Raw genomic sequence first — 27178 nt, 5'->3', positions numbered from 1 at the left:
AGATGATTCCTTGGACCATGTTCAAAGTTTTGTGTGGAGCAATGGTCAAGGTATATCACCTAGACGATCACATGCCCTAAGAGCTGCAGATTGGCCAGCAAAGGAAGTTTTAATTAATAACAAACCATTTTGTATTTTTACCAAAGACTCAACTTCGCCAAATTTATCTTCAATGTTTTTGACAAAAAATAATGGTTTCTTTGCAGTAAAAGTATCCGCATCAAGTACTGGGTGAAGCTTTTTGCACCCAGGTGTCTAGCTTGTCCCTCTTCCCAGAATGTAGCCACGGAAGGAAACGTTGTGGGGTCTTATCTCTCTGCATTATAATAATCTTTCCTATCTGGCGAGACTGTTGGGGGCCATGCGGCCACCAGTGGAAGAAAGTTAAATTCGCCTGGAACAGAGTATCAAGCCAAACCAAACAAGAGGACCGTATAGTTAAGAACGAAAAGTTGTAGAATGCCGGAAGGGAAGAAAATGACTGTCCAAAATCACAAACCATATCAAAGCGCAATCAGAACCAAGAAGACCATCCAATAAAAAAGCGGAGGAAAAAGAAAAGCATAAGAATAGACTTGCAGTACAGAAAAGGAAGTAGCATTTAAGGGCTGAGGCCCCATGGCGGCCAAGCACTTATTCGCAAAAGAGATGTGAGCCCCCTGGGGGGTTGCCACAGTAAACTACACGTTTTCGGAAAATTCTGATACAGTGTTCTCATACAGCAAAGCTTGGTGTAATGTAAGGGCTGCTTGTAACTTATACGGTGCATTTTCTACACTGCCTGTCACTTTCACACTCCCTCTTTGTTATAGCGCACCAGTGGGCCTCAGAGGTAGGTACATTCACTACCAGCAGGGCCAACTGAATTTTGATCGCCAAACTGACTGGCGTGTTCTGCATGAGCAGCAACTACACCTGTAGAACCCACAGAAGGCACAGGCAATGCAGCTACAGGAACTGTACTGTGGACGAGACAGACTTCCCATGGCAGACCCTTTTCTTGGCTAAAGCCAAGTCACCAGGGACAGTCACAGTGCAAAAGTCATGCCTATTATAAGGTTTCCTTAATGTGGAAAATCATTCATGTCAGAACAATCTTTCTTGAAAGAAGAAAATCCTTTTCTGAAGCTATTTGTCTGATAGCACTCGCACCCACAAATGCTACAAATGTTTTGAGCTGCTTCCGCTGCCTGCATCCCTCTTTTAAAACCAAAGAGAACAATACGTCACAAATACTAGCCTTTTTCCACTTTCAACTATATTTTCTAATGTTTATTCATTTTTTGTAAGATTCAACATGCAAATTCCAATATGTAACTGCACGAAAAATACTAGAACTTCAAATAAGAAACTGACACTTGATAAAAATACTCGCAGCAACCTAGGCATCTTGTTTAACTGCACACTGTACATTCAATTTATAGAACTATTTTGTTTGGAAAATCGGACTACAGTAAGAAACAATTTTATGCTAACAATGCTAGAGCAAAAATGTGCCAAAGTGCGCCACACTGTGATCACACCAAGGTGCCCATTGGCAGGTGGCCAGTGGTCTGGGCTACTGTGGTGTGAGGAAACACTCGAGCATAGACTATTCTGATCCTAATTAAGCTACAAGACCTTTCACAGAACGTTTTGATACTGCTGATTGATTAGAAAGTGAAGCAAATTATATGTGACCAATACCATTAACAGACAGTTGAAATGTCATAAAAAATAAAGAAATGAGTGGTATCTTTAACTCAGTAATTTGAATCTACAACGCATGATGTAGACCACTAGCAAATATAGGACTTTACAGCTTGAGTGGAAGACAATACTTCCTCCAGTTTAGGTTAGACTTAGAATTCTGAGGAGTGGCCAGTTTTACTGGCATCTTACATGGACAACCTGGTCTTAGTCATTGTGCTGGCTGGCCAGTGCTCATATGCTATGTCCAAGGCTGTACATTGGAACGGGAAATAATGACTAGAAACCTAAATGAATGTACACAGAAAAGGTTTGCAGTACATATCCTAAGGGGAAGAAATTTAGTGCCCTGGACAGAAACTTATGAGAAACGAATAGAGAGAGCAGGAAAAAGGATTTTAAGAAGCACCCTTCAGTTTTTCCATTAAATGCACTCACCCAAGAGTTCAGTATGGATATTTCATGGAGTATGGAGCAGCAATTACACATCTATCATTATCAGTGTGTACAACAAATGTGCCAAATGATTTTGAGCCTAGGCTACAGCTCTTTCAATGGATTATGTTGTAATGTGTGCACTGAGAAGGTGGTCAGCATCATAAATTGTTACTGCAAGGTGAAAATAAATGTCAATAAAAAACTCAATGTCTGTTGCTGACCTTTAGTACGTTATCTTTAAGTACTTGGGTTTTGGATCTGTATAATTTTGACCCTAAATGAATCAGATAGAGATTTTTATTATTTTTATTTTATTTTTATTTTATTTTACATTTTTTCTACTATAGTGAATTTCTCAGAATACCTTAATACAGGGTGGCGCAGATGGATCGGGTGGTTTTGAAGTGGACTGTACGTCTGGAGGGGGGGAGCCAGGTGTTCGGCGACTTCGTCCTGTGGTGGGGGGGGACGGGAAGTTTCAGTTGCAGGCTGGCAGTCAGTCGCGATGGCTACGTGGTCCGTTGAGCATCGTGTTTTCGCAGTGGAAGAGTTCATACGCAATAACGAGTCAATTGTTGCTGTGACGCGTGCCTTTCGCCGGCGTTTCAACATCCCACCTCGCGGTAGTGTTCCTAAGCGAGATACGATATTGAGTTGGGTGCATAATTTCCGCACTACTGGTTCATGTGCTCCAAAACAAACGCCTAGACCGCCAACAATAACAACGCCTGAGAACGTGGAGCGTGTGAGACGCGATGTCACTGCGAGCCCACGTCGATCAACGAGACGTCGTGCTCAAGCTCTTGGAATGTCACGTCGGAGCCTTCAAAGGATTCTTAACGAAGAACTGAAATTCCACCCCTATAAAATCCTGTTGGTACAGAAGATTCTCCCAACAGACCATCTTCAAAGGCTTCAGTTTAGCCAACAGATGTTGGAGTTATTGGAAGATGTAAACCTGATTATCATGATGTCTGACGAGGCTCACTTTCACATTAACGGATACGTAAACAAGCAAAATTGCCGTTACTGGGCCGACACTAACCCAAGAGATCTACACCAACGGCCTCTCCATAGTGACAAAGTGACGGTTTGGTGTGGGGTTTCTAAGGTAGGGATAATTGGTCCTTACTTTTTTGAAAATGAAAGGGAGCAGGCGGTTACTGTTAATTCGCAGCGTTATGTGAACATGATTGAAGATTTTCTTCTCCCACAACTTGAAGAGAACAATTACGACATGGGCAATATGTGGTTCCAACAAGACGGGGCAACTGCACATACCGCTAGGATATCAATGCAAGCTGTACGCGCTCTGTTCCCTGGCCGTTTGATTTCCCGTAATGGAGATGTCCATTGGCCCCCTCGCTCGCCGGACCTCACGGTATGTGACTTTTTCTTATGGGGCTATTTAAAAGCAAGGGTCTACATGAACAAACCCCGGACCATTCAGGAGTTGAAGGCAGCAATTCACACCGAAATCACATCAATTCCTGGTGATGTGCTTGAGCAGGCAATGCGGAACGTTAAGGACCGACTCCAAGAATGCGTCGCTCGAGAAGGAGGGCATTTGATGGATGTAATTTTTAAAAACTAACATTACTATTTTTTTGTTAATAAACTTCCATTGTAACTACACGTTTTGCACTTTATTTCAATCCAATACCTTTACAATTGACAGTTTGACAAGTATTTTAAAACCACCCGATCCATCTGCGCCACCCTGTATAAATAATGAACTGTCCTTTACATGAAACAGCACAGTTAGGGTTCCTGAGCTGTTGAAAAGGGTGCATTCAGAAATCATAACTTTATTCTCCGCATGAGCATTAAAATTTTTCTTAACAGTAAAAGAACGTATAAAAAATATACAATCACTGTGAATTTGTGCATCATATGGAACACTACCGTATTTTACGCACTATGGACTACAAGATGAACCTTAATTTTTTTTTAAAGTAAATTTTTATTATTAAATTGCAAAGCCAGACTAAAAAAAATTCTTAGTTTATAAGACTGAACTGACCTTTAAAATCCATGAAAATTGTCATCTGAACCACCACCACCACCACCACCACCCTCTTCGTATATAAAATGGTCTTCACTCCCATTGATGGTCTTCACTCCCATTGAGAGCATTATTACACTGAACTTCTTGAAAGATTTAACAATAATTTCTTCTCTCACTTTTCACCATGACTGTTTTATCCACTGATGCACTTGTTTGATTGTAAGCCATTTTTAAACTCCCTTTGGCGTGAATTCATGTTGTGTTTCATCCACATCCATTTTTTCCATTTCTCTCTCGTATACACTTTAAATGGTTTATGTATAAAGGTTGCAATCGTAAAGTAAGTCCTCCCAGAATAACAGTGAGTTTTCTCCTTCGCAGAATTTTTCAAATGACTACTAAACTGATCAAGCACAAGAAGAGAACTCTTCTTCAATAAAGCATCTTTCCTACTATCCCACACCTTATTAATCCACAATTTCATACCAGCCTCATCCATCCAACTCTTGTCACGTACGTGAACAACATTAGCTGGTGGTATTTTAGAAGGTTTTGGGATTATTTTGTGCTTGAAAACGGTCACTATATTGAGTACCATCAGCACAACATGAAAAGAGAACAGTGTAGTGCATTTTTTCATGTCCACTTGCTTTTATAGTTACAGTTTTGGCACCTTTCATGGCAATAGTTCTGTTACTCAGCACTTCAAATGTCAGAGGATTTTTGTCCATGTTTGTTATTTGGTTTAGTTTCTCACTGGTTTTCTTCCGATGTTGAATAATAGGGTGATGGAAATATAATATTTTCTCTTCATACTCTTGAGGCATTTTCCAAGATATTTTGGGTTTGGTTGCCATACCAAGTCTATGATGCTTCATAAACCTGTAGCTCCAACCAACTCCACCCTTGAAGTCCTAAGTTCCGCTGCAGCGCCAGCTTACAAGCGTGTATTTGAACCATTTTTGTATTAATTCCAATGCCATTTTGATGGTGTCCCTGAATCCATGTCAGTATGTCATCATCTAGTTTTGGCATTCAAGTTTGTCATTCTAGTTTTTGCATTCAATCATCTATTTTCACATTTAGTTTTCATTTTTTTTAAATTCCTCTTTACTAGCTCACCAATCACAAATCTGTTGGTGGAGGGCCTAAATGCCACTCAGCCGCTATGTTTCTATATTCTTCTGCTTATGCTATTACCTTTAATTTATAGCTTGCAGCATATGGATACTGTACCTTTTTTTCCATTACAAAACTAGCTACTAGCAAAAATATTGTACTGTTACCAATAACACAAGTCACTTTGAATTCAACTTCACTGGCACCGTAGACTGCAATGACGTACCACAGGCTATACAGGGTTCGTGATGGCAAGGTAGGAGGGAAACAGTGTTAGGAAGTTTGTGAATCACTGCAACTCATGTTCATCGCATCAGTGCACTGCTGCTGCCAGTTGAATCCAATGTTGCCAGATCGAGATAGCTTCCCCGTGCATTGAATGTATGGCTATTTTGAAAACTGTTGGGAATTTTAAATCAAACACTGGAAATTTTTATATTAACTTTGAGTATAAGACGTACCTGAATTTTGCAAGCAATTTTTGAAAAAAAAAAAGTGTGCCTTATAGTGTGTAAAATACAGCAATCATTACATTTTATTACCAGGTAAGAATTTGCGTTTTTCTTCAAATTCAATGAAGGTTATGTTACCTCACTATTCCCGGTTTCAACATCTTCAACAGTTGACTTCTGCACTCTAGAATCTTGTGAATTCATATGCATATTTTGTGAGACTGTTTCTGCTGTTCTTCGATGGAGCTGCTCTTCCTGTAACAATACCGTAGGTACAAATAACTTTCTATGGATCAGAAATTTAAATGCCACACAACACTTCTCTGTTGAACTGGTATCCAGCACATAATTTATTCTAGCTTTAGAAAGATGAATGTGTTGTGAATTGCCTTCGGTTTCTCTGGCACCTGAGAAACAGTAATCAATAGACAGCACACATAAACCACAGGTTACAAAAATATTAATTTGATATCTAATGAAAGCCAGGATTATTTAATCATTCAATGGTTCTTTTTCTAAGGCTAGTATTACACTATCAAATTTCTTTGTCAAAGATACTGGACAAAGAAACTGGACAAAGATACTGGACAAAGATACTGGACAAAGAAACTGGACAAAGAAACTGGACAAAGAAACTGGACAAAGAAATTTGATAGTGTAATACCGGCCTAAATACAATGGTCTAACATGTACATTACATAAAAGTCTACAGATCAGCGTCGTCCTTGTATTGCACGAAGTATTCAGTAAAATTATTGTCCATGACATATGCATAAGATTGGATTTTAATCATGAAAATGAAAAATTTGACACTAAATGTAGACAGAGTTCCAAGTCACAAATGGAATTATAAGACATAGCAGTGAGTAACAGTGTGTGGCTTGGCAGCTTAACTCCCCACTCAGTCTTGGATTTTCATTTTCTCACTTATCACTTTTTTCACTTCCGGCAGTGATTTATTTATTTATTTTATTTATTTATTTATATACTTGTTCCATAGATCTGTACATGTGAGCAAGTCACTCAGATGTGGGACGTGTCAATATACATAATAAAATACATAGAATAAAGACATTGTTATAGTATTAATAACAGTGCACAAAAGTCATACTTTTTAGCTTAAAAACTAGTCAACATAAATGTGAAGATAGCAGTTTCATATTTAGGGCATTATTGCATTATTTTAACCTTGAACAGTAATCAAAACTTCCCACTTTGGGTATAAAAGTGACCCAAAAATGGAAATGAGAAAAACAGGAATTTTTACATTACGGCATTATTACATTAGTTGAACAGTAAACAGTGCCAAAAAATTTAAAAACATCTTTCCAATCTGGGTTTTACTTATTTCTCTGAAAGAATTCCTCTAGTGAATAAAGTGAGGTCTCAAGTAAATAAGTTTTCAAGCTATGTTTAAATACTGATGTACTACTCCTTATACTTTTGATGCTGTTGGGTAGGGAATTGAAAATTTTCGTTCCAGCATACTTTACCCCTTTCTGAATAAGTGTCAAGTTCTTTAACTCACAGTGGAAATCCTCTTTTCTTCTGGTGTTATGTTCATGATGTAGGCAATTCGTTTCAAACAAAGTGGGGTTATTTATTATGAAGCACATCAGTGAATATATGTACTGAGATGTTGCTGTCAGTATTTCAAGTCGTTTAAAAAGATTTCGACATGAGGTTTGTGGGGGTACACCACAAATGGTTCTTATTGCTCTTTTTTGTGCTGTGAGGATTTTCTTTGCGGCAGGTGTATTGCCCCAGAAGATGATGCCATAACATATGACTGAATGAAAATAGCCAAAGTAAGCTGACTTTGAGATGGTAATGTCATTGAAGCGTGACAAAATTCGTAAAGCAAATGTTGCCGACGTCAGCCGTTTTAGTGTTTGTAGAACGTGGTGTTCCCAGTTCAGCCTACTGTCCTCATATACGCCTAGGAATTTTGATAAGTACACTTGCTTTATCATCTGATCATTCTGTGTGATAACTATTTCTTTTGGGTTTTTGTGGGTTGTCTGGAACTGGATAAAATTGATTTTTTTTTCAGGTTTATTGAAAGGGAGTTAATACTAAACCAACCCAGAACTTCTTTAAGGATATCACTGACCTCGGATTCTAAGTCAGTAGGTGACACATTATCCACCACAATGCTCGTATCATCAGCGAACATTGTAAATTTACACTGCTTATTGATGGATAAAGGCAGGTCATTAACATATATGAGGAACAGCAAGGGTCCAAGCACTGATCCCTGTGGCACTCCATGCTGCGCAATTCCCCACTCAGAGTCCACTATATATTGTGATACACTATCTGAAACATCTAGAATAATCTTCTGCTTCCTATTTTCGAGGTACGATTTTAACCAGTTCCCTACAGGTCCTGTAATTCTATAATGACAGGCCTTCTTGAAGAGTATCTGGTGATCTACACAGTCGAACGCCTTTGATAGGTCGCATAAGACACCAATTGGCAGCCTCTTGCTGTTTATAGACTCTAGAAAATCATTTGTGAATGAGAAAATTGCGTTATCTATTGAAACTCCCTTTTGAAAACCAAACTGCTGACTGTTAATGATGTTCAGGTCACCAAGGTGTGCCACAATCCTGTTGTACAGAGCTTTTTCTAGGACTTTTGAAAATGTTGTTAATAGAGAGATAGGGCGATAGTTTGACACATTTGTAGCATCCCCTGCTTTGTACAGGGGCCTGACAACAGAGTATTTCATTCTGTCTGGAAACACTCCTTGTTGCATGGATGTGTTGCAGATGTGAGACAAAACTTTGGCCACTTCACTACAGCAAGCCTTCAACAGCTTGCTTGAAATATCGTCGATACCAGCAGAATGTTTATTTTTCAAAGACTGTATGATTTTTTTGATTTAATTGGCAGTAATGGGAAGCACACTTATATGACTGAAAGGTTCTGGAAAATTATTTTTCATTATACAGGCAGCTTTATCTACAGAACCATGGCAACCTATCTGTGTTGGGACAGTTAAAAAATGTTGGTTAAAGATTTCAGCAATTTCCTCACTATTAGTTATCTCTGAGTTGTCAACAGTTAAAACAATATTTTTGTCTTTGGTGTAGTTTACAGTCCCTGTTTCTCTCTTTATCACATTCCAGATTGTTTTAATTTTATTTTTAGAATTAGTAATTTCAGATGCTATACACATACTTTTAGAGTTTTTAATTACTTTGGCAAGAATTTTACAGTAGAGTTTATAGTGTTTTAGCTGAGCAGGGTTGTTAGAAGTCTTTGATGCTATGTAGAGTTGTCTTTTTCTATGACAGGAAGCTATGATGCCCTTAGTGAGCCATGGTTTTTTTGCAGACCTAGCAGATTGTACTCTGTATGACTTTTTTGGAAATACACTTTCAAAGGTACCTGCTATCTCATTTGTGAACAAATTGTATTTTGAATTAGCAGTTTCTGCTAGATAAACAGGTGTCCAGTCAGTATGCTGAAGACATGATCTGAACATTTGAATAGCTTCCTCACTTAGTTTCCTTACTGTTTTCCATCTAAGTGAGGTGTCACTCAGAGGAATTCCCAAGCTGTTGAAAGTAACTCGTTGTCCGTCATGGTCAGACAGACCATCTATAACCATTTCAATATTAATATGGTTGACTTTACTCTGATCAACAAAAACGTTATCAATGAGAGTACTGGAAGAGGTTGTGGTTCTGGTGGGCGAGCTAACCACGGGAACAAGGTTGTACGTGCCCATGAGATTTTCAAACTCCACCTTGCAGGGAGAATTAACCAAGAAATCTATGTTAAAATCCCCAACAACTACCAAGCCCCTATTTTTTCTACTTAAGTACAACAAAAGAGTATCTAATTGTTTAACAAACACTTTAAAATTACCAGATGGTGCCCTGTAAACTGCCACAACTGTTAATCTGGAGACAGTGTCTGGCACCTCTATAGCACATACTTCAAAATGTAGCTCAAAGCAGAATCTTTGTACATCTATTGCCGTGAACAAAACATTGTTTTTTACATAAACAGCTACTCCTCCTTTGTCCATATAGTTCCTGCAATAAGACGTTGCCAAAACATAGTTGGGAATAGGGACCACTTCAATACCAGTAGTGATGTGGTGTTCTGTTAAGACACAGAATGTGGGCACTGTTTATACCTTTTGTGTCTTCTACATTTGCTGTCAACTGATCCAGCTTGCAGTATAGGCCTCTTATGTTCTGATGAAACACTGTTAACTTTTGTTTGTCTTTAATTGTATTGCTGCTTGAGTGAACTTTCGTTTGTGTATTAATTACTTGTTGCAGATTTTTGTTACTGGACCAAATCCTCCTAGAGTTGGCCCTGCTCGCTAGTTTCCCTCGTTAGTTAGGGCTATGACTGGTCTGCTTTCATGATCGTTATTGTTTAGGCCTATTATTTCATGAAAAGCTTTTCCAATGTCTGCTGCTAGTTTATTTTTGCCAAACTGATTTAGATGTAGTCCATGCTTTGTGAAGCAGTGTCTCTCATACCTGTCTGTATCCAGTAGTGTCGCATAAATGTGAAAAATACCAAGGAGCAACATGATTCGAGATCCACATTAAAATATGTCTTTACATCTACATCCAAATCCACATCTACATGGATACTCTGCAAATCACACTTAAGTGCCAGGCAAGAGGTTCATCAAACCACCATCACAATAACACTCCATTATTCCAAGCTTGAACAGCATGTGGAAAAAAACGAACATCTATATCTTTCCATGCAAGCTCTGATTTCCCTTATTTCATTATGATGGTTGTTTCTCCCTATGCAGGTTGGCATCAACAAAATATTTTCGTATTCGGAGGAGAAAGTTGGTATTGAAATTTCTTGAGAAGATTCTACTGCAACAAAAAATGTCCATCCCAAATCCTGTATCATGTCATTGACTCTCTCTCCCCATTTCAGGATAATACAAAATATGCTGCCCTGCTCTGAAATTTCTTGATATACTCCATTAATTCTATCTGGCAAGAAGTCCATAGCAGTACTCTAAAAGAGAACGGACAAGCATAGTGTAGGCTCTCTCTTTAATGATCTGTTACATTTTCCAAGTGTAATGCCAATAAATCGCTGTCCTTGGTTTCCCTTCCCCACAACATTTTCTATGGGTTCTTTCCGATTTAAATTGTTTGCAATTGTAATTTCTAGGTTTTTAGTTGAATTTACGGCCTTTATATTAGACTGATTTATTGCGTAACCCAAGTTTATCAGACTCCTTTTAGCACTCATGTGGGTGATCTCACACCTTTCAGTATTTGGAGTTAATTGTCAATTTTTGCATGATACAGGTATCTTTTCTAAATCATTTTGCAATTTGTTTTGATCTTCCAATGACTTTACAAGATGACAAATGCCAGCATCATCTGCAAACAACTTAAGATGGCTGCTCAGATTGTCTCCTAAATCGTTTATATAGATACTGTTTATAAAGATAAGGAACAGCAGATGGTCTACAATACTTCCTTGGGGAATGTCAGAAATCATTTTTGTTTTACTCGATGACTTTCCATCAACTACTATGAACTGTGACCTCTCCGACAGGAAATCACAAATCCAGTCACTTAAGTGAGACAATATTCCATAAGCACGAAAGTTCACCTCAAGTTGCTTGTGTGTTACAGTGTCCAAAGCCTTTTGCAAATCTAGAAATATGGAATCAATTTGAAATCCCTTGTCAATAATATTCAAAACTTTGCGTGAGTAGAGAGCTAGTTGGATTTCATAATAACGATGTTTTCTAAGTCCATGTTGACCAAGTGTCAATAGGCCATTCTCTTCGAGGTAATTCTTAATGTCTGAAACACAATATATGTTCCAAAATCCTGCTGCATATCGACATTAATGATATGGGCCTGTAATTTAGTGGATTACTCTACTACCTTTCTTGGATAGTGATGTGAGTTGTGGAAATTTCCAGTCTTTGGGTACAGATCTTTTGTTGAGCAAGAGGTTGTATATGACTAAAGTATGGAGCTACTGCATCAGCTTACTCTGAAAGGAACACATTATGGGCCAGAAGACTTGTTTTTATTAAGTGATTTAAGTTGTTTCACTACTCTGAGGATATCTACTTCTAAGCTGTTCACGCTGGTAACTGTTCTTGATTCAAATTCTGGAATATTTACTTCGTCTTTTTTGGTTTTCATAACTCTACTTTGGCAGCACTGTCATCAATAGCATTTTCATCACTATAGCATAAAGAAGGCATTGATTGCATCTTGCCGCTAAAATACTTTACGTACAACCAGAATCTCTTTGGATTTTCTGCCAGGTTTCAAGGCAATGTTTCATTGTGGAAACTATTATAAGCAACTCACATTGATGTCTGCACTAAATTTTGAGCTTCTGTAAAAGATTGCCAATCTTTGAGATATGTGTTCATTTAAATTTGGCATGCTTTTTTTGCTGTTTCTGCAACAGTGTTCTGACCTGTTTTTCGTATTAAGGAGGATCAGCTCTATTTGTTAATTTATTTGTTATAAATCTCTCAATTGCTGTCGATACTATTTCTTTAAATTCAAGCCACATCTGGCCTACATTTACATCGTTAATTTCGAAGGAGTGGAGATCGTCTCTCAGGGAGGCATACAAGTGTATTTTTATCTGCTTTTAGTAGGTATATCTTTCCTTTATTTTTGGAGGATTTGAGGGTTACAATATTCAATCTCACTACGACAACCCTATGTTCACTAATCCCAGTATCCATTTTGGAGCTCAGGATAATTTGCTACTTAGAGGCGAAGTGTGTTTTCACAACCGTTTTCTACACTCCTGGAAATAGAAATAAGAACACCGTGAATTCATTGTCCCAGGAAGGGGAAACTTTATTGACACATTCCTGGGGTCAGATACATCACATGATCACACTGACAGAACCACAGGCACATAGACACAGGCAACAGAGCATGCACAATGTCGGCACTAGTACAGTGTATATCCACCTTTCGCAGCAATGCAGGCTGCTATTCTCCCATGGAGACGATCGTAGAGAACTGGATGTAGTCCTGTGGAACGGCTTGCCATGCCATTTCCACCTGGCGCCTCAGTTGGACCAGCGTTCGTGCTGGACGTGCAGACCGCGTGAGACGACGCTTCATCCAGTCCCAAACATGCTCAATGGGGGACAGATCCGGAGATCTTGCTGGCCAGGGTAGTTGACTTACACCTTCTAGAGCACGTTGGGTGGCACGGGATACATGCGGACGTGCATTGTCCTGTTGGAACAGCAAGTTCCCTTGCCGGTCTAGGAATGGTAGAACGATGGGTTCGATGACGGTTTGGATGTACCGTGCACTATTCAGTGTCCCCTCGACGATCACCAGTGGTGTACGGCCAGTGTAGGAGATCGCTCCCCACACCATGATGCCGGGTGTTGGCCCTGTGTGCCTAGGTCGTATGCAGTCCTGATTGTGGCGCTCACCTGTACGGCGCCAAACACGCATACGACCATCATTGGCACCAAGGCAGAAGCGACTCTCATCGCTGAAGACGACACGTCTCCATTAGTCCCTCCATTCACGCCTGTCGCGACACCACTGGAGGCGGGCTGCACGATGTTGGGGCGTGAGCGGAAGACGGCCTAACGGTGTGCGGGACCGTAGCCCAGCTTCATGGAGACGGTTGCGAATGCTCCTCGCCGATACCCCAGGAGCAACAGTGTCCCTAATTTGCTGGGAAGTGGCGGTGCGGTCCCCTACGGCACTGCGTAGGATCCTACGGTCTTGGCGTGCATCCGTGCGTCGCTGCGGTCCGGTCCCAGGTCGACGGGCACGTGCACCTTCCGCCGACCACTGGCGACAACATCGATGTACTGTGGAGACCTCACGCCCCACGTGTTGAGCAATTCGGCGGTACGTCCACCCGGCCTCCCGCATGCCCACTATACGCCCTCGCTCAAAGTCCGTCAACCGCACATACGGTTCACGTCCACGCTGTCGCGGCATGCTACCAGTGTTAAAGACTGCGATGGAGCTCCGTATGCCACGGCAAACTGGCTGACACTGACGGCGGCGGTGCACAAATGCTGCGCAGCTAGCGCCATTCGACGGCCAACAACGCGGTTCCTGGTGTGTCCGCTGTGCCGTGCGTGTGATCATTGCTTGTACAGCCCTTTCGCAGTGTCCGGAGCAAGTATGGTGGGTCTGACACACCGGTGTCAATGTGTTCTTTTTTCCATTTCCAGGAGTGTATTTGCATGGGCTCCTGAAATAGCTGCAAGAAACAATTTTTACAAAATGCATTTAGCGCTATTTTGGATGATGTTTTATGCATACCTCCAGATTTAAACATGTATTTTCGCCAACACAATCAAGCTAAATTAAAGTCACCACCAACTATAATTGTACGAGTCGGATACCTGTTTGAAATTAAACTCAAGATATCTTTGAACCTTTCAGAAATTATATCATCCAAGTTGGGAGCTCAGTAAAAGGATTCAATTACTATTTTATTCCAGTTGCCAAGAATGACCTCCGCCCATACTAACTCACAGGGACTACTACTTCAACTTCGTGAGAAGATAAACTACTTATAATGGCAACAAACTTCGCCAACTGTGTTTAGCCTATCATTTTGGAACACCGTTATGTTCTTCACAAAAATTTTGGCTGAACTTATCTCCAACTTTATCCAGCTTTTAGTGCCTATAACGATTTGAGCATAAGTGCTTTCTATTAGTCCTTGGAGCTCTGGTACTTTCCCAACATAGCTGTGACAATTTACAACTATTATACGAATGGTTCCTGTATTTATGTTCTTCCTATGTTTTGCCTGCACCCTTTGAGACTTAAGCCCTTTTTGAGTTTTCCTGAGACCCTCTAACCTAAAAAACAGTCCAGTTGATGCTACATGCCCCCAGCTACCTGTGTAGCTGTCTCCTGCATATAGTGAACTCCTGACCTATTCAGCAGAACCAGAAACTCAAACACCCTACAGCGCAAGTCGAGGAATCTGCAGCCTACACAATCGCTGAGCGATCTGAGCCTCTGATTCAGACTCTCCACTCAGCTCTGTACCAGAGGTCCACAATCGGTCTTGTCGACTATGCTGGAAATGGTGAGCTCTGCTTTCATCTCGCAAGCAACACTGGCAGCCTTTACGACTTCTGTTAGCCACTCGAAACCAGAGCCGAGTTTGTCACCCAAAAGGCAAGGGCACACCACCATCAAAAGGACTGTGCAAAATGAATCACCATGGCATTCATACTAGCCTTCAGGTTGAGGACAGCTTTCAGCAATCAGCAGGAATTAACACTCTGTCTATGGTTCATAGATTTTGAGGAAAGGTTCTGATTAGATTTCTACAAAATCTATTTGTTCCAGCAACCCTTGAGAAACAAGGCATTATGTCTGGACACTGCAGAATTTATACATCAGTTCCACAGCTTCAATAAGATTTCTTCACCATTGAAAGGAGAGGTTCTGTAGCACCAAAACTATTCTCAGCATCCCTAGAGGAAGATCCCTAAACCGGGGAAATGGAGAAGGAATATACAGGGTGGAGAAAAATTTTGTCACAAAATTTTAACCCTCGGTAGCTGATGCCAGTAGGAAACTACAGAAACTTGGTGCCACATGCTCTGATTGGCCATGGGATTGCCCTGTTGCTGTTTGTCAGTTGATGGGCACCACTATGGTTGTCGGTTCACACATACAAACGTCCCTTGCCCCGTCACTGCCCCAACGTGATACGCCCACGTGTTGAATAGGTCTTGCTGTTTGTCCCCACCTCATGTCAGAGGCATTTACAAGTAAGCTTTGCTTCGGAGCACACACACACACACACACACACACACACACACACACACACACCACCACCACCACCACCACCACCACCTGCAATTTAGTCATACAGTAAGCATGGTGGCACGGTATTCGTTTGAAGACCAATGAGAAATGGTTTTTGTTTATGACCTAGCCGACAGTAACGCTCATGAAGCTCAACGGTTGTATGAGGAATGGTACCCAGCAAGACTCCAACCACACCTGCAAAAGTTTACAGCAATTCACCGGCGACTTGGGGAAACAGGCTAATTAGTGGGATATCATGGTGATGCTGGAAGACCTCAGAAATGACGGGATGATGCATTTGAAGAGACCGTTTTCGAATGCTTCGAGGCAGCACCTACAACAAGTACTCGAGCAGTTGGACACAACATGGGGGTCATTCATTGGTTAGTCTGGGAGGTTTTGAGGGATGATGGCCAGCATCTATTTAGTTTCCACCCTGTCCAAGACCTACATCCTACGGCAGACTATGAACACAGGCTAAGGTTTTGACAGTGGTTTCTGCGACAGGCTGCACGAGATCCAGACTTCCCTGCCATTGAGTTGTTTACTGATGAGTGAACCTTCCAATGATCTTTGCTCAACATCTGGGCAGGCACTGTTGGTGACCATCTGATTCGGCCAGTCCATCTACCTCCAACTTACCGGGGCAAATTACCTTCACTTTTTGTAAGAAACTCTACCCAGCCTATACGGCTACACTTGTGGTTGCAGCATAATGGGACATCTGCAGCTAACAGCTGTGCTGTGCACGGATATTTAAATAAACTCTTCGATGGCTGGGTAATTGGCAGAGGTGCTCATAGGACGTGGCCCCGCTGATCACCAGACCTCACGCTGTCGGACGTTTTCCTGTGGGGGTTCTTTCAGGTTCTAGTTCACCCACCTGGACGTGAACCACCTAGAAACGAACAGGAATTAATGGATCACATTCAACATGCTGCCAGTCACATCAGGGCAATACCAGGAATCCTTGAAAGAGTTCGGCAAAATGCCATTCGACATAACCAAGATTGTGTCTTGTCAGAGGGTTGCCAGTTTGAGCACATGCTTTAAGTAAACAATGTTTAGCTATAAAAAAAGGCCCTTTTGAGGGCCGACACAGTTTGTAAAAGACTTTGTACATGAACTAACTTCTGTCAATGGGTTTGCTCCCGTTACGTCTTATCATGAACTACAATGGATGTGTCGGGACCTCGGCAGATTTGCCCCCAGGCCCCCGAGTGGAAGGGTGGCATGAGCATGCGGGCCACCTTGGATACATCGCAATCTCTGCCAGGCAAAGCATTCATGATAATGCGTTGTCCAGACATCTGGTAACAGGGCAATCCTGCCCCCAATTGGAGCGCATGGTGCCAAGTTTTCTTAGTTTAAAAATTGTGTGTTGTCAACCTACACAACATCAGTAATTTTGGTCCCTACTGGCATCAGCTACCCAGGGTTAAAATTTCATGACAATATTTTTCTCCCCCTGTATATTAAAGGAACACAAATAAACCACTTTGTTTACCTCTAGTGCTGACTAATTTCAACAATGAATGGAGAAACTGAATAGAGCAAGTTTAACAACAGTTCTGAAAAATCAATTAAAATAATAAATAAGCAACACATTGAAAAGAAAGCTGAACAAAATAACAAAAAAGTTCTCAGAACCAGTTAAAGATTTTTTGTATTTAGTGCAGCTGAAGACTGAACGCAAGAGACATAAACAGAAGAGTAAAAATAATCAGCAGTACTTTCAGTAAAAATCAAAAATTTTTACGTGTCTAAAACAGAAAGTTTACAATCAGTCTGTTTTAACAGTTTAGACTTATGGCAATTAGGCATGGAGTCTGTGGTAAATGGACCAATGCAGGGCTTTGCTGGGTTTCAAGAGAGATGAAAGACAGAGATGACAACCTAAATGTGTTTAGAAGACAGAAATCATGAAAGAACTACATGGATATAAATAACTGGAGATGTATTGCACAGAAGGGTTTAGAGGAGGTGTTTTTTTCGAGCAATGAATGTCAAATGGCTAAAGATGCTGATCTAAATTACAGACTGTATGAGAGGTGTACAGAGCCAACTCAACTGACAGTCAGGATTTTATTTAAGCTATTGACATTTAAGTTGACCCAAATAGTGAAAGCTGCCTTCCGAAATCAACAAAATTATGTATCGAGGGCAAAGACTGTAAGGAAAGTGACCATTACTGCTAGACCTTTTAACTTTTTCTTATGTATGAGCAACTTATCCTCCTTTTGAGTTGTCTATTAACTTTAGATTCTTTTCTTTCTAGATGGTTTGTAAAATGTCATTAACAGCTCAAAAAGCTTAAAACTAATGACTGAAATAATACATATTTTATCCACACAGTTATTTATCAATCTGTGACAACAACCACAATCAAACCTTACCACTAACAACAAACATATTTTTTTACAAAATTTTTATGAAAAAAGAAGTTGGCTGTGACAGTAGAATGCAAATGCTACTTTGGAAAGGAGCGTGACTTACACTGCTACATCTGCCTTTAACACAGTCAATTCATTTATCTTGGTGTCCAAAATTAAAGCAACAAACCACTACTTTCCTGTCCGGTGTCTAATTCATGATATAATCATACAAACTGTCAACAGATGTCTGTACAATAGTGTTCTACATGAAAGCTGGCATTCCGGTCAACAGACAACCACGCCAATGACGATGTCAGGGCACACATAAAACAAGGTAGTGTTGCTGAATAGTCCTGCGCCCACAATCGCTGTGTACAGTCACAGACAATGCAATATGGCACTGAGAAGACACCTACCTGACATTCTGTGGTGGAGGGCCGTAGGAAGAATGGAAGCAGATCAGTCCCAAACTGATTTGGCGCAATGGCTTAATGTGAATCTTCTGTTGACATGGTGACAATCGATAGAGGTCAAAACTGTATCCCAAAGACCAGAGCACGGCCGACCATGTATGACGTCAGAAAGAGAGGACCATTATTTGGTTGTAAGGGCACGACGGTACTGCCTTAGTACTGCATGGCAACTGGCATTTGACCTCACAGCATCCACTGGATGTGTTGTATCGGGGCAAACAGTCTACAGAAGGCTTCAGCACAGTGGCCTTTATTGTCAGAGACCTGCTGTATGTGTGCCTCTGGCACTTCTTCACAGAAAGGAATGTCTACAGCAGCGTTATTAACATGCCACCTTGACAGTCAAACAAGGGGCCAATATTCTTACACCCGAGTCCCAATTTGGTCTGGTGAGTGATTCTCGACAGATTCGCATCCAGGAGGGAAAGTGGAACACAATTCCGGCACCCAAACACTGTGGAGATAGATCAATGTCTTGGAGGATCCCTAATGGTGTCAGCAGGGATTATGTTGGCCACTCAGACACCTCTTCAGGAAACAGTACAGGTTAATTGCTGTCATGTATCATGACGAGACCTTGGGACCTCATGTGCCATTGTTATGAGGTGCTTTTGGCACAGACTTTGTATTGATGGATGACGATACTTGACCTCATAGAGCAAGAGTGGTTGATGTTTTCTGGGAAACAGAAGATATTGCACACATGGTGTGGCCAGCTTACTCTCCTGATTTAAATCCCATAGAGCATGTCTGCTTGCATCAAGTCCGCATCCACCAATCACTCTCAAAGACTTGCAAGCAGCTCTGCAGGAAGAATGGGCATTATTGCCTCGGCACAAGATTGATGACATCACTCACAGCATACCCCATTGTTGTAAGGCCTGTGTTGCTGCCAAAGGTGGCCGCACTCCACACCGAGCACATTAACCAGTTGCTGGGATGTGTGTGTAAATCCATTAAAAGTTGGAAAAAATGAAGGTTTTTTCCTAGCATCATGCATGTTGAAATTTGTTACATTCTGTATTCTTCACATTGTTTCTACATTACCATCGCCTGTTCATACTGTTTTGTGGCAAAATACAAGCAACCTCGCAAAATTTCTGTTTGTTGCTTTAATTTTTGAGACCAGCGTATATATCAAGCTCCATGGTGCTTAGTGAGACATAGGTACTCATACGTACATAATATACAATGCCGATTATAAAATTTATTAAAAAAGAATTAATACAAAAACTGAGAGAGCATATGAATAAATAACACGTTACAGAGAAAATTATCAACTATCTTCTACAGTATAGGAGTTTAATACAAGAAAAACTCTTGGATTTGAGTACTTGGGGCTTATCACTCAAGTTTTTTCACTTCTGCTGGCAGCCTACTGAAAATGAAAACTGCTGAATTGTGCACACCTTTCTGTACAACACTTAAGGAAGTGTTATCCAGGAGCATATATATTTTTTTCTCCATCTACTGCCCACTTAATGAATTGCATTTCTTCTGAATGAGTCAATGTCAATACTGCTGACACGAAATCCCACAATGGAATATAGTACAGGGATGGCACAGTTAGTGCCAAGAGACCCGAACAACTGCCTACATGAATTTCATGAATTGACACCACAGAACAGTCTGACGGTCCTTTTCTGGCCTAAGAACATTCTTGGTGAGTTCAGAGAGCTGTCCCAAAATATAATACCATACAAGATGAAAGTAAGCAAGGTAAATGTGTCTTCATGTTTCAGTGTCAGATACAGTGAAGATAGCAGCCCTCAACTTCTCCAAAAGATCCTGACATTTCCAAGAAAGCCTTCCATCTACTCTCTGGTCCTAAGATTTTAAAATAGTTGACTTCACTGTCTTTCTGACTACCTTGTGATAATAAAATTTTGCTTTTACTGAAGTTCTGCATCAGAAATTGTATGCATTGTGTTTTGTCAAGCTGTGAGTCTGACGGCAAATTATGTGTACTGATATGTGCCACTACTCTCCTATACACTGTTTTCTCAAAAATTCTGCAAACACTTCTAGCAAAGAAATTGGCCAATAATTGTCTACATTGTTTCTTTCACCACTGTTATAGCGTGATTTCACTACCAATTATTTCAATCTGTCAGGAAACTGAGCACACGTGGAAGACACATTGTAGAGGTGACTGAGTACAGAATTAATATAGGGTGCACTCATCATCATAACCCTACTTGAAATTTCATTATACCCATGGAAGTTTTTACCTTTTAATGATGTGATTCTGGAAACATCCCCCAGGCTGTGGCTAAGCCATGTCTCCGCAATATCCTTTCTTTCAGGAGTGCTAGTTCTGCAAGGTTCGCAGGAGAGCTTCTGTAAAGTTTGGAAGGTAGGAGACGAGATACTGGCAGAAGTAAAGCTGTGAGTACCGGGCATGAGTTGTGCTTCGGTAGCTCAGATGGTAGAGCACTTGCCCGCGAAAGGCAAAGGTCCCGAGTTCGAGTCTCGGTCGGGCACACAGTTTTAATCTGCCAGGAAGTTTCAAATCTAGGTTTGCTAAATGCCAAAGTTGACTTGCAAAGCAAAGAATTTAGTAATCTATGCAAAGACATGGGTGCTCTTAAGACTGAATTTGATGCCTTAGATAGTGGAGCAGAGAATTTAAAAATAGATTTAAAGAATGAAGTGACTAATTCCTTGACCATTCATGTAAATCAAATGTTTACTAACCTTAGTCAGAAACGGAATGACAATTTCCAAGATTTATCAAAAAGGTTAGAATTTAACACTGAGGACAGGTGTAATAATGTGGAATCTGAAATTAATGCAAAGTTAGGATCTTTTGAAAATGTGTGCTAAGTTAAGTTTAATGCTGTAAAGCAGGGATTGAATACTTTGAAAGAGAGTGTAGATAAGAATAATGAATTAACACTGATATTCAATCGCAGATTACAGGTAACAAACTCTGATATCATAAATGTAAGTAGTTTCGAGGAACAATTTGAAGAAATTATAGATTGAAAAGTTAACGAGAGAATAACATCTGGGAATGTGTCACCTATTCCTTCTTCTGAACTTAATGATACCAGGAAGGGTATAGAAGACCTATGGAGAGAATTTAAGCTTATTCCAGACAAAGTAGAAAAAAGGGTAACTTCACCTAATGTGGTATTAACAAGCGAAGCTGTGACTGATTTACAATGGGGAGCTAATTCAGGGTTATCTAGACAATTCCCTAAATTTAAGTTGGACAGAGATGTTCATCCGACCCATTTCTTAAGTAGATTTAACCAAGCATTACCAAAATATTGGGAAGATTCTAAGAAGATCGAATTTGCTGTGGTGTACCTTCTAGGGGAAGCCTCAAAATACGGTACAGTAAATATTGAGAATTTTTCATCTTGAGAAGACTTTCAAAAGAAATTTAAAGAGAAAGACTGGTCTGCCAGTGCACAAGAAAAGTTAATATCAGATCCATGGAACCCAGGCGGAGTCATGTATCCCCCAGGGATGTTAACATTCTGAGTTAACGGGCGGAGTGACGACTGTCGGATCCCGAGTTGTTCTCGGTTTTTCTTCCAAAACAGTTTTCTTGCACTGAATTCCTTTTAAATCTAAAACTATCCTATAATCTTATTGCTTAAAAAACCGGATGTGACCGTAAAATGGAGAACAACTTGAAAGAATCACAGAAATAAAGTGATATCTAGACGAAATAAACTGAATAGACTATTATATTTATGGATAATATAATATGATGTGACTAGTTAAACAACTGTGATACCACAGTGTACAGATTATCTACTTTGTATTGAGTATTTTATACCCTTTATAAGATGTGATGTAGATGAGACGGTTTGTATAAATTTTGAAAGGGGTAGGTATTGTAGGTAAGACATGAACACACAATTACACACTAGAAAGCCTGTCACAATGTGAGAACCACCAAGTGTTGTAGGGGAAAATTTGGGTACATCTAGAAATATGCACACAAATACAGGAAGCTATGACGGTTCTACATCGAATATGCATAAGAAAAGGTGTTTATAAACTAAGAAAGAGGCACGAGCAGAGAGAGAAAACGAAAGCAGGAGAGAACGTTGATCATGCTGACCAATACGAAATGTCAGTATAATAAATACTCTAATGAATTTGAAGGATAGTGGGACATAAATAATATATGTTGACATAGTATCTATTGAAAGTATAGAGGTTGATAAGTAAAGGAGGACTCTAGGGAGTAAATGATGTATTAAAGAATAAATGTGAAGCCTAAGATAGATTTAAATACTTCCCAGAAAATACTTAATTATGTTATACATAGAAATGTATACTAGGGTAATGAACCGTGAGGCCCACTCAGAAAGGATAAGGGGGGGCGTACCATGCATTCAGTAAGTATAACGGGCAGACATACTTACGTGGAGATAGGCTGATCTGTGGCCTAAGAAATAGGGATGTTTTATAAGGGGTGTACCTACCAGAATGAAAAGAGGAAGTGCTCTCATAGGGTCAACCCACAAGCAAGGTACAGTATCATGACAAAAGTCACAAATTTTGTAGGTATTATTCTGGAAAGTATAAATTCCATCAATGACTAGCATATTATGTTTTGTAGAAACAAATGAGTGTCAAAAGAACACTTATTTCACCCAGATTCCTATAAATAATTAAAATATTACATACTAGGTAAAAGGTAGTACAAAAAGATAAGAATGGAAAATAGATTACTCATGCGTAATAAACACCTGAAGTTTTCGATTGAAAAAGAAAATACAGAAAAGAGAGAAAGGCCTAACGATTCCTAAATATTACAAAAGCTGACAAAAACTTTGAGCGAATGCTCATGTCTTAATGTTAAAGTAAAACAAGAAAAGAATAGAGAAACAATAAGAGAAAGAGTGTTGTTGTAGAAAGGAGAGATACGTATATAAACCTATGTAAAAAAAATGTATATTAAGATATGAAATCTTATTATGAATGATATTACTTGCGTAATGATTATGTATAAAAAATTGTGTGTTCGATCTGAGGGGGGGAGGGGGATATGTAAATTCTATAACCACTCAGCCTTCTACTATCTCGAACACATGATATTCTAGATACGATTGTGGGATGGTAAAATCCTACCTATTGCATATCACATGTTTGTGTGTGCAGGTTTAAAATCAGTTGCAGGAAGAAAGTAGACGTGGTGGCTGAACAGCACCGACAAGTACTTGTTGGGCAATCCATAGATGTTTTAGAGGAAGAACTATGCAGTTTTTATGCAGCTCTGTGCCTATTGTGTCATTGACTGTTCTTATGTGAACGAAGAACAGTTGAAAAAGTAATCTTAAAAACTCGTATTCCAGCCTTGTTAAAGGCAAGACCTGTGTTATGATTTATGTGAAGTAGAGTCACGGTTATTAAGTCACTCTTTTATAAATGTACTTAAATTTGTTTCTGACGTTGGATGGAGCGAGTGACTTACTCGAAGTCATATATGTATTTCGAAAGTGAGAATTTCATTCTGTATGGAGTTCAAATATACCGCTGGTTGACAAAAAGTAAAGTTCACGTATCTACTTATTTCACAAGTAGAGAGAGAGGCTTAAATATTCCTGTATCTAGCATCATTCTATGGAGACCAGGTCAAGAGAGTTTTCCAGTTGCCAGCTAGCCAGCAAAGAAGATCAGATGAGAATCTCAAGTAAGTCACCTTGTATAAAAGAAGTGGGAAGTTTGTAAGTTGCTTCATGCTTTAAATTGCTGTCAAAAATGTTAGAATATCTGTAATAAACATCAATGAAATGGTGCCTAGGATTTCTAATGTGCAAAAAATTGTGAATCACCTAAATCTTACACTACAAATATTGGAGAAATGGAAAGTTCTATTGAAGTGCAGTTCTGACAGAACAGATTGGTAGTCAGTTCATATTTTTACCCAATAAACAGATTGTAATAATGCTTAAAAAGTGTATTTTTTGAGTAAATATACATTAGTTTAAACGGAAAAATGCCTGTTGACACTAACAAACAAAGTAGGGTAAATTAGAATGTCTGTAGTGTTTGTTGCACGATTCTAGTGAGAGTCATTTACGAGATATCGTATTTCGAAAACCTTCCGTACCAACACTTGTTTGTGCTACTCAACGTGCAAGTCAATTAGTGTGTGGTAGTCCAAGCAGTGTAAGAAGAATAAAGTTCGTTCTTGTACAGTGTATGCGACAAGATATCCCAACAAACATAAACTATCTTGGCAATTGTTTATCAGCATCTTCAACTAGTAACGTGAAAGTGGTAGTGTAGGACTTGGACAATGTAACAGAAGGAAACAAGTGACAACAGGGGAACGGTGTTGTTGCTGCTGCTGTTGCAGCTGATCCACACTTTAGTTCCCAAGCAATTGCATGAGGAAGTCAGGAGTCAGCCTATGTATTTTCTATCAACATAAGTCCCATCCGCATCACATCTATCTCCACCAAGAGCTGCATGAAAATGATTATGAGAATTGTGTCGACTTCTGTACATGGGCATTAACGCAGGTTACTCCAGATGTATCATGCACCTCATTTAGTGATGAAGCCACAGTTACCAATCATTGCCAGGGACTGCCAAAACATGCGCTACTAGTACGTTGACAATCCACGTTGGCCTCACCAGGTGGAGTGTTAGTGTCCATGGAGTACAAACTTGTTGTGTGGGATAGTGAACTTTAAGCTCATCTGTGGCACCTACATGGTAGCTATCCAGCCCATAGTGTATGAAGTACTACAGCATGCCTTCACAAATTTTTTTCCAGTTTGTTGGACTGGACAGAGAGGACCTGTACCTTGGCTGGCCTGCTCCTCAGATTTTTTTTTTTTTGAGAAAGCTGAAAGATGCTGTCTACAAGGACATACCAACTACACCCAAACTACACCCAATGATATGCAATGATGTATTACTGCAGCCTGATGGGACATCTCCACTGAAATGCTAACAGATGAGCAACAGTTTTCCATACTGGAAGCGAGTATTGCCACTGCCGGTGGTCATTTTGAACCCAACCTGTGTTGGTCAACTGTGTTTTTCTTCAGTGTGTGCTACCATAGGTGTTGTACAAGTGTTGGTGTGGGAACTTTACCAAATGCAATATCTCAGAAATGACTTGTGCTAGAATCCAGCAACAAACACCACGACATTCAAATCCCCTAGTTTTTTAATGTTAATGTTGATGTTGATAGTCATTGATCCATTTGAAAAAGTGTACAGTATGTTTGCACAAAAAATACACTTTTTAAGTGAAACTTCCCGGCAGATTAAAACTGTGTGCCGGACCGAGACTCGAACTCGGGACCTTTGCCTTTCGCGGGCAAGTGCTCTACCAACTGAGCTACCAAAGCACGACTCATGCCCCTTCCTCACAGCTTTACTTCTGCCAGTACCTCGTCTCCTACCTTCCAAACTTTACAGAAGCTCTCCTACGAACATTCTGGAAACACCCCCCAGGCTGTGGCTAAGCCATGTCTCCGCAATATCCTTTCTTTCAGGAGTGCTAGTTCTGCAAGGTTCGCAGGAGAGCTTCTGTAAAGTTTGGAAGGTAGGAGACGAGGTACTGGCAGAAGTAAAGCTGTGAGGACAAGGCGTGAGTCGTGCTTTGGTAGCACGGTTGGTAGAGCACTTGCCTGCGAAAGGCAAAGGTCCCGAGCTCGAGTCTCGATCCGGCACACAGTTTTAATCTGCCATGAAGTTTCACATCAGCGCACACTCTGCCGCAGAGTGAAAATCTCATTCTACACTTTTTAAGTATTATTACAATCTGTTGACTGGCTAACAATATGACTCCCTGACTACCAATTCATTCTGTGAAAGCTGCACATCAATAGCACTTTCCACTTATACAGTGTTTGTGGGGCAAGTATTTGGTAATGCATCTTGTATACTGTAACCACAATTTTTTGAGTTTGAAATTTTAAACATGACTGTGACTTGCTTCAGTTGTTGCTGTAGATAATGCTTTCCTTTATGTGATCTGAAGATGGCCATTTTACGAGTCTATACTAGTAGTCGTTTTATCTGTGTGTGCGAGGTAATTATAATGCTTATTAAATATTGCACAACTCTGGTGGATCACTTATGGCTTCATTCTCACACATGAGCGGGTATAACATTTTGAGCTTAGAAGCTTCTATTTTGTTGCTAGTGGTGCCACTGGATACCTCAGCACATGACATAAATTTCCAGATTATAAATGTAAACGTTTCAGAGAGAAAAGCGACCAATGTGACGATCTGGCATTACGTCATTACGAAAGCAAATGACGAAAACGGGAGGTTTTCTTAGGTTTTGACTACATATTAACACTTTTTGCATTTTCTCACGTAATGTGGCTGCCAGACCTCGCTTCATGCAACATCTTAAGGTCCTCGGTCAACTGCAAGGCACCAAAACCGGCCAATAATTTAATTTTCGATAACTAAAACTTGACTTGTACTACTTCTTACTTGGCGATTGCATCTGTAGTGAAATTCGGTTAGTGGGCTCTAATTGTCCTTCACCTTATGATACAACTCCCATTTCCTCCTACATGATATTCTAATGGCATCAGTTATCCAAATTGGTTGCTTATTAGTACTGCATAATTGCCTGCAAGTTGTTAATGGGAAATAGCTATCAAAGAAAGTGTTAAAGGTTTGAAGAAACACATTATACTTGTTGTTCGACTTGTCTGAACTGTAGACTTCTTGCCAAGTCTGGCCTTCAAGATTAGCTTAAAGTGTCTGCATTGCAAGTGGATGCAAATCTCTAAATTTTTGTTCATTACTTTGGGATATCACACAACCTTGATTCCTTTCACTCTTACTATATGTGCATCGTGATC

General features: G+C 40.1%; 1 protein-coding gene across 4 annotated transcripts in view; it reads right to left on the bottom strand.

Moving 5' to 3' along the window:
- The window catches only part of LOC124776650 (general vesicular transport factor p115), a 223626-nt gene that overhangs the window by 47435 nt on the left and 149013 nt on the right, over positions 1-27178 (bottom strand). For all 4 annotated transcript variants that reach the window (XM_047251738.1, XM_047251739.1, XM_047251740.1 and 1 more), the window contains one exon: positions 5845-5961. In XM_047251738.1, the coding sequence (XP_047107694.1) occupies positions 5845-5961 (117 nt within the window). The remainder of the gene's footprint in view (positions 1-5844; positions 5962-27178) is intronic.

The sequence above is a fragment of the Schistocerca piceifrons genome, chromosome 2 (genome assembly GCF_021461385.2).
Source record: "Schistocerca piceifrons isolate TAMUIC-IGC-003096 chromosome 2, iqSchPice1.1, whole genome shotgun sequence".
Classification (NCBI taxonomy): Eukaryota; Metazoa; Arthropoda; class Insecta; order Orthoptera; family Acrididae; genus Schistocerca; species Schistocerca piceifrons.
The sequence above is the reverse complement of the archived record's forward strand: the minus strand, read 5'-3'. Positions and strand labels throughout refer to the sequence as shown.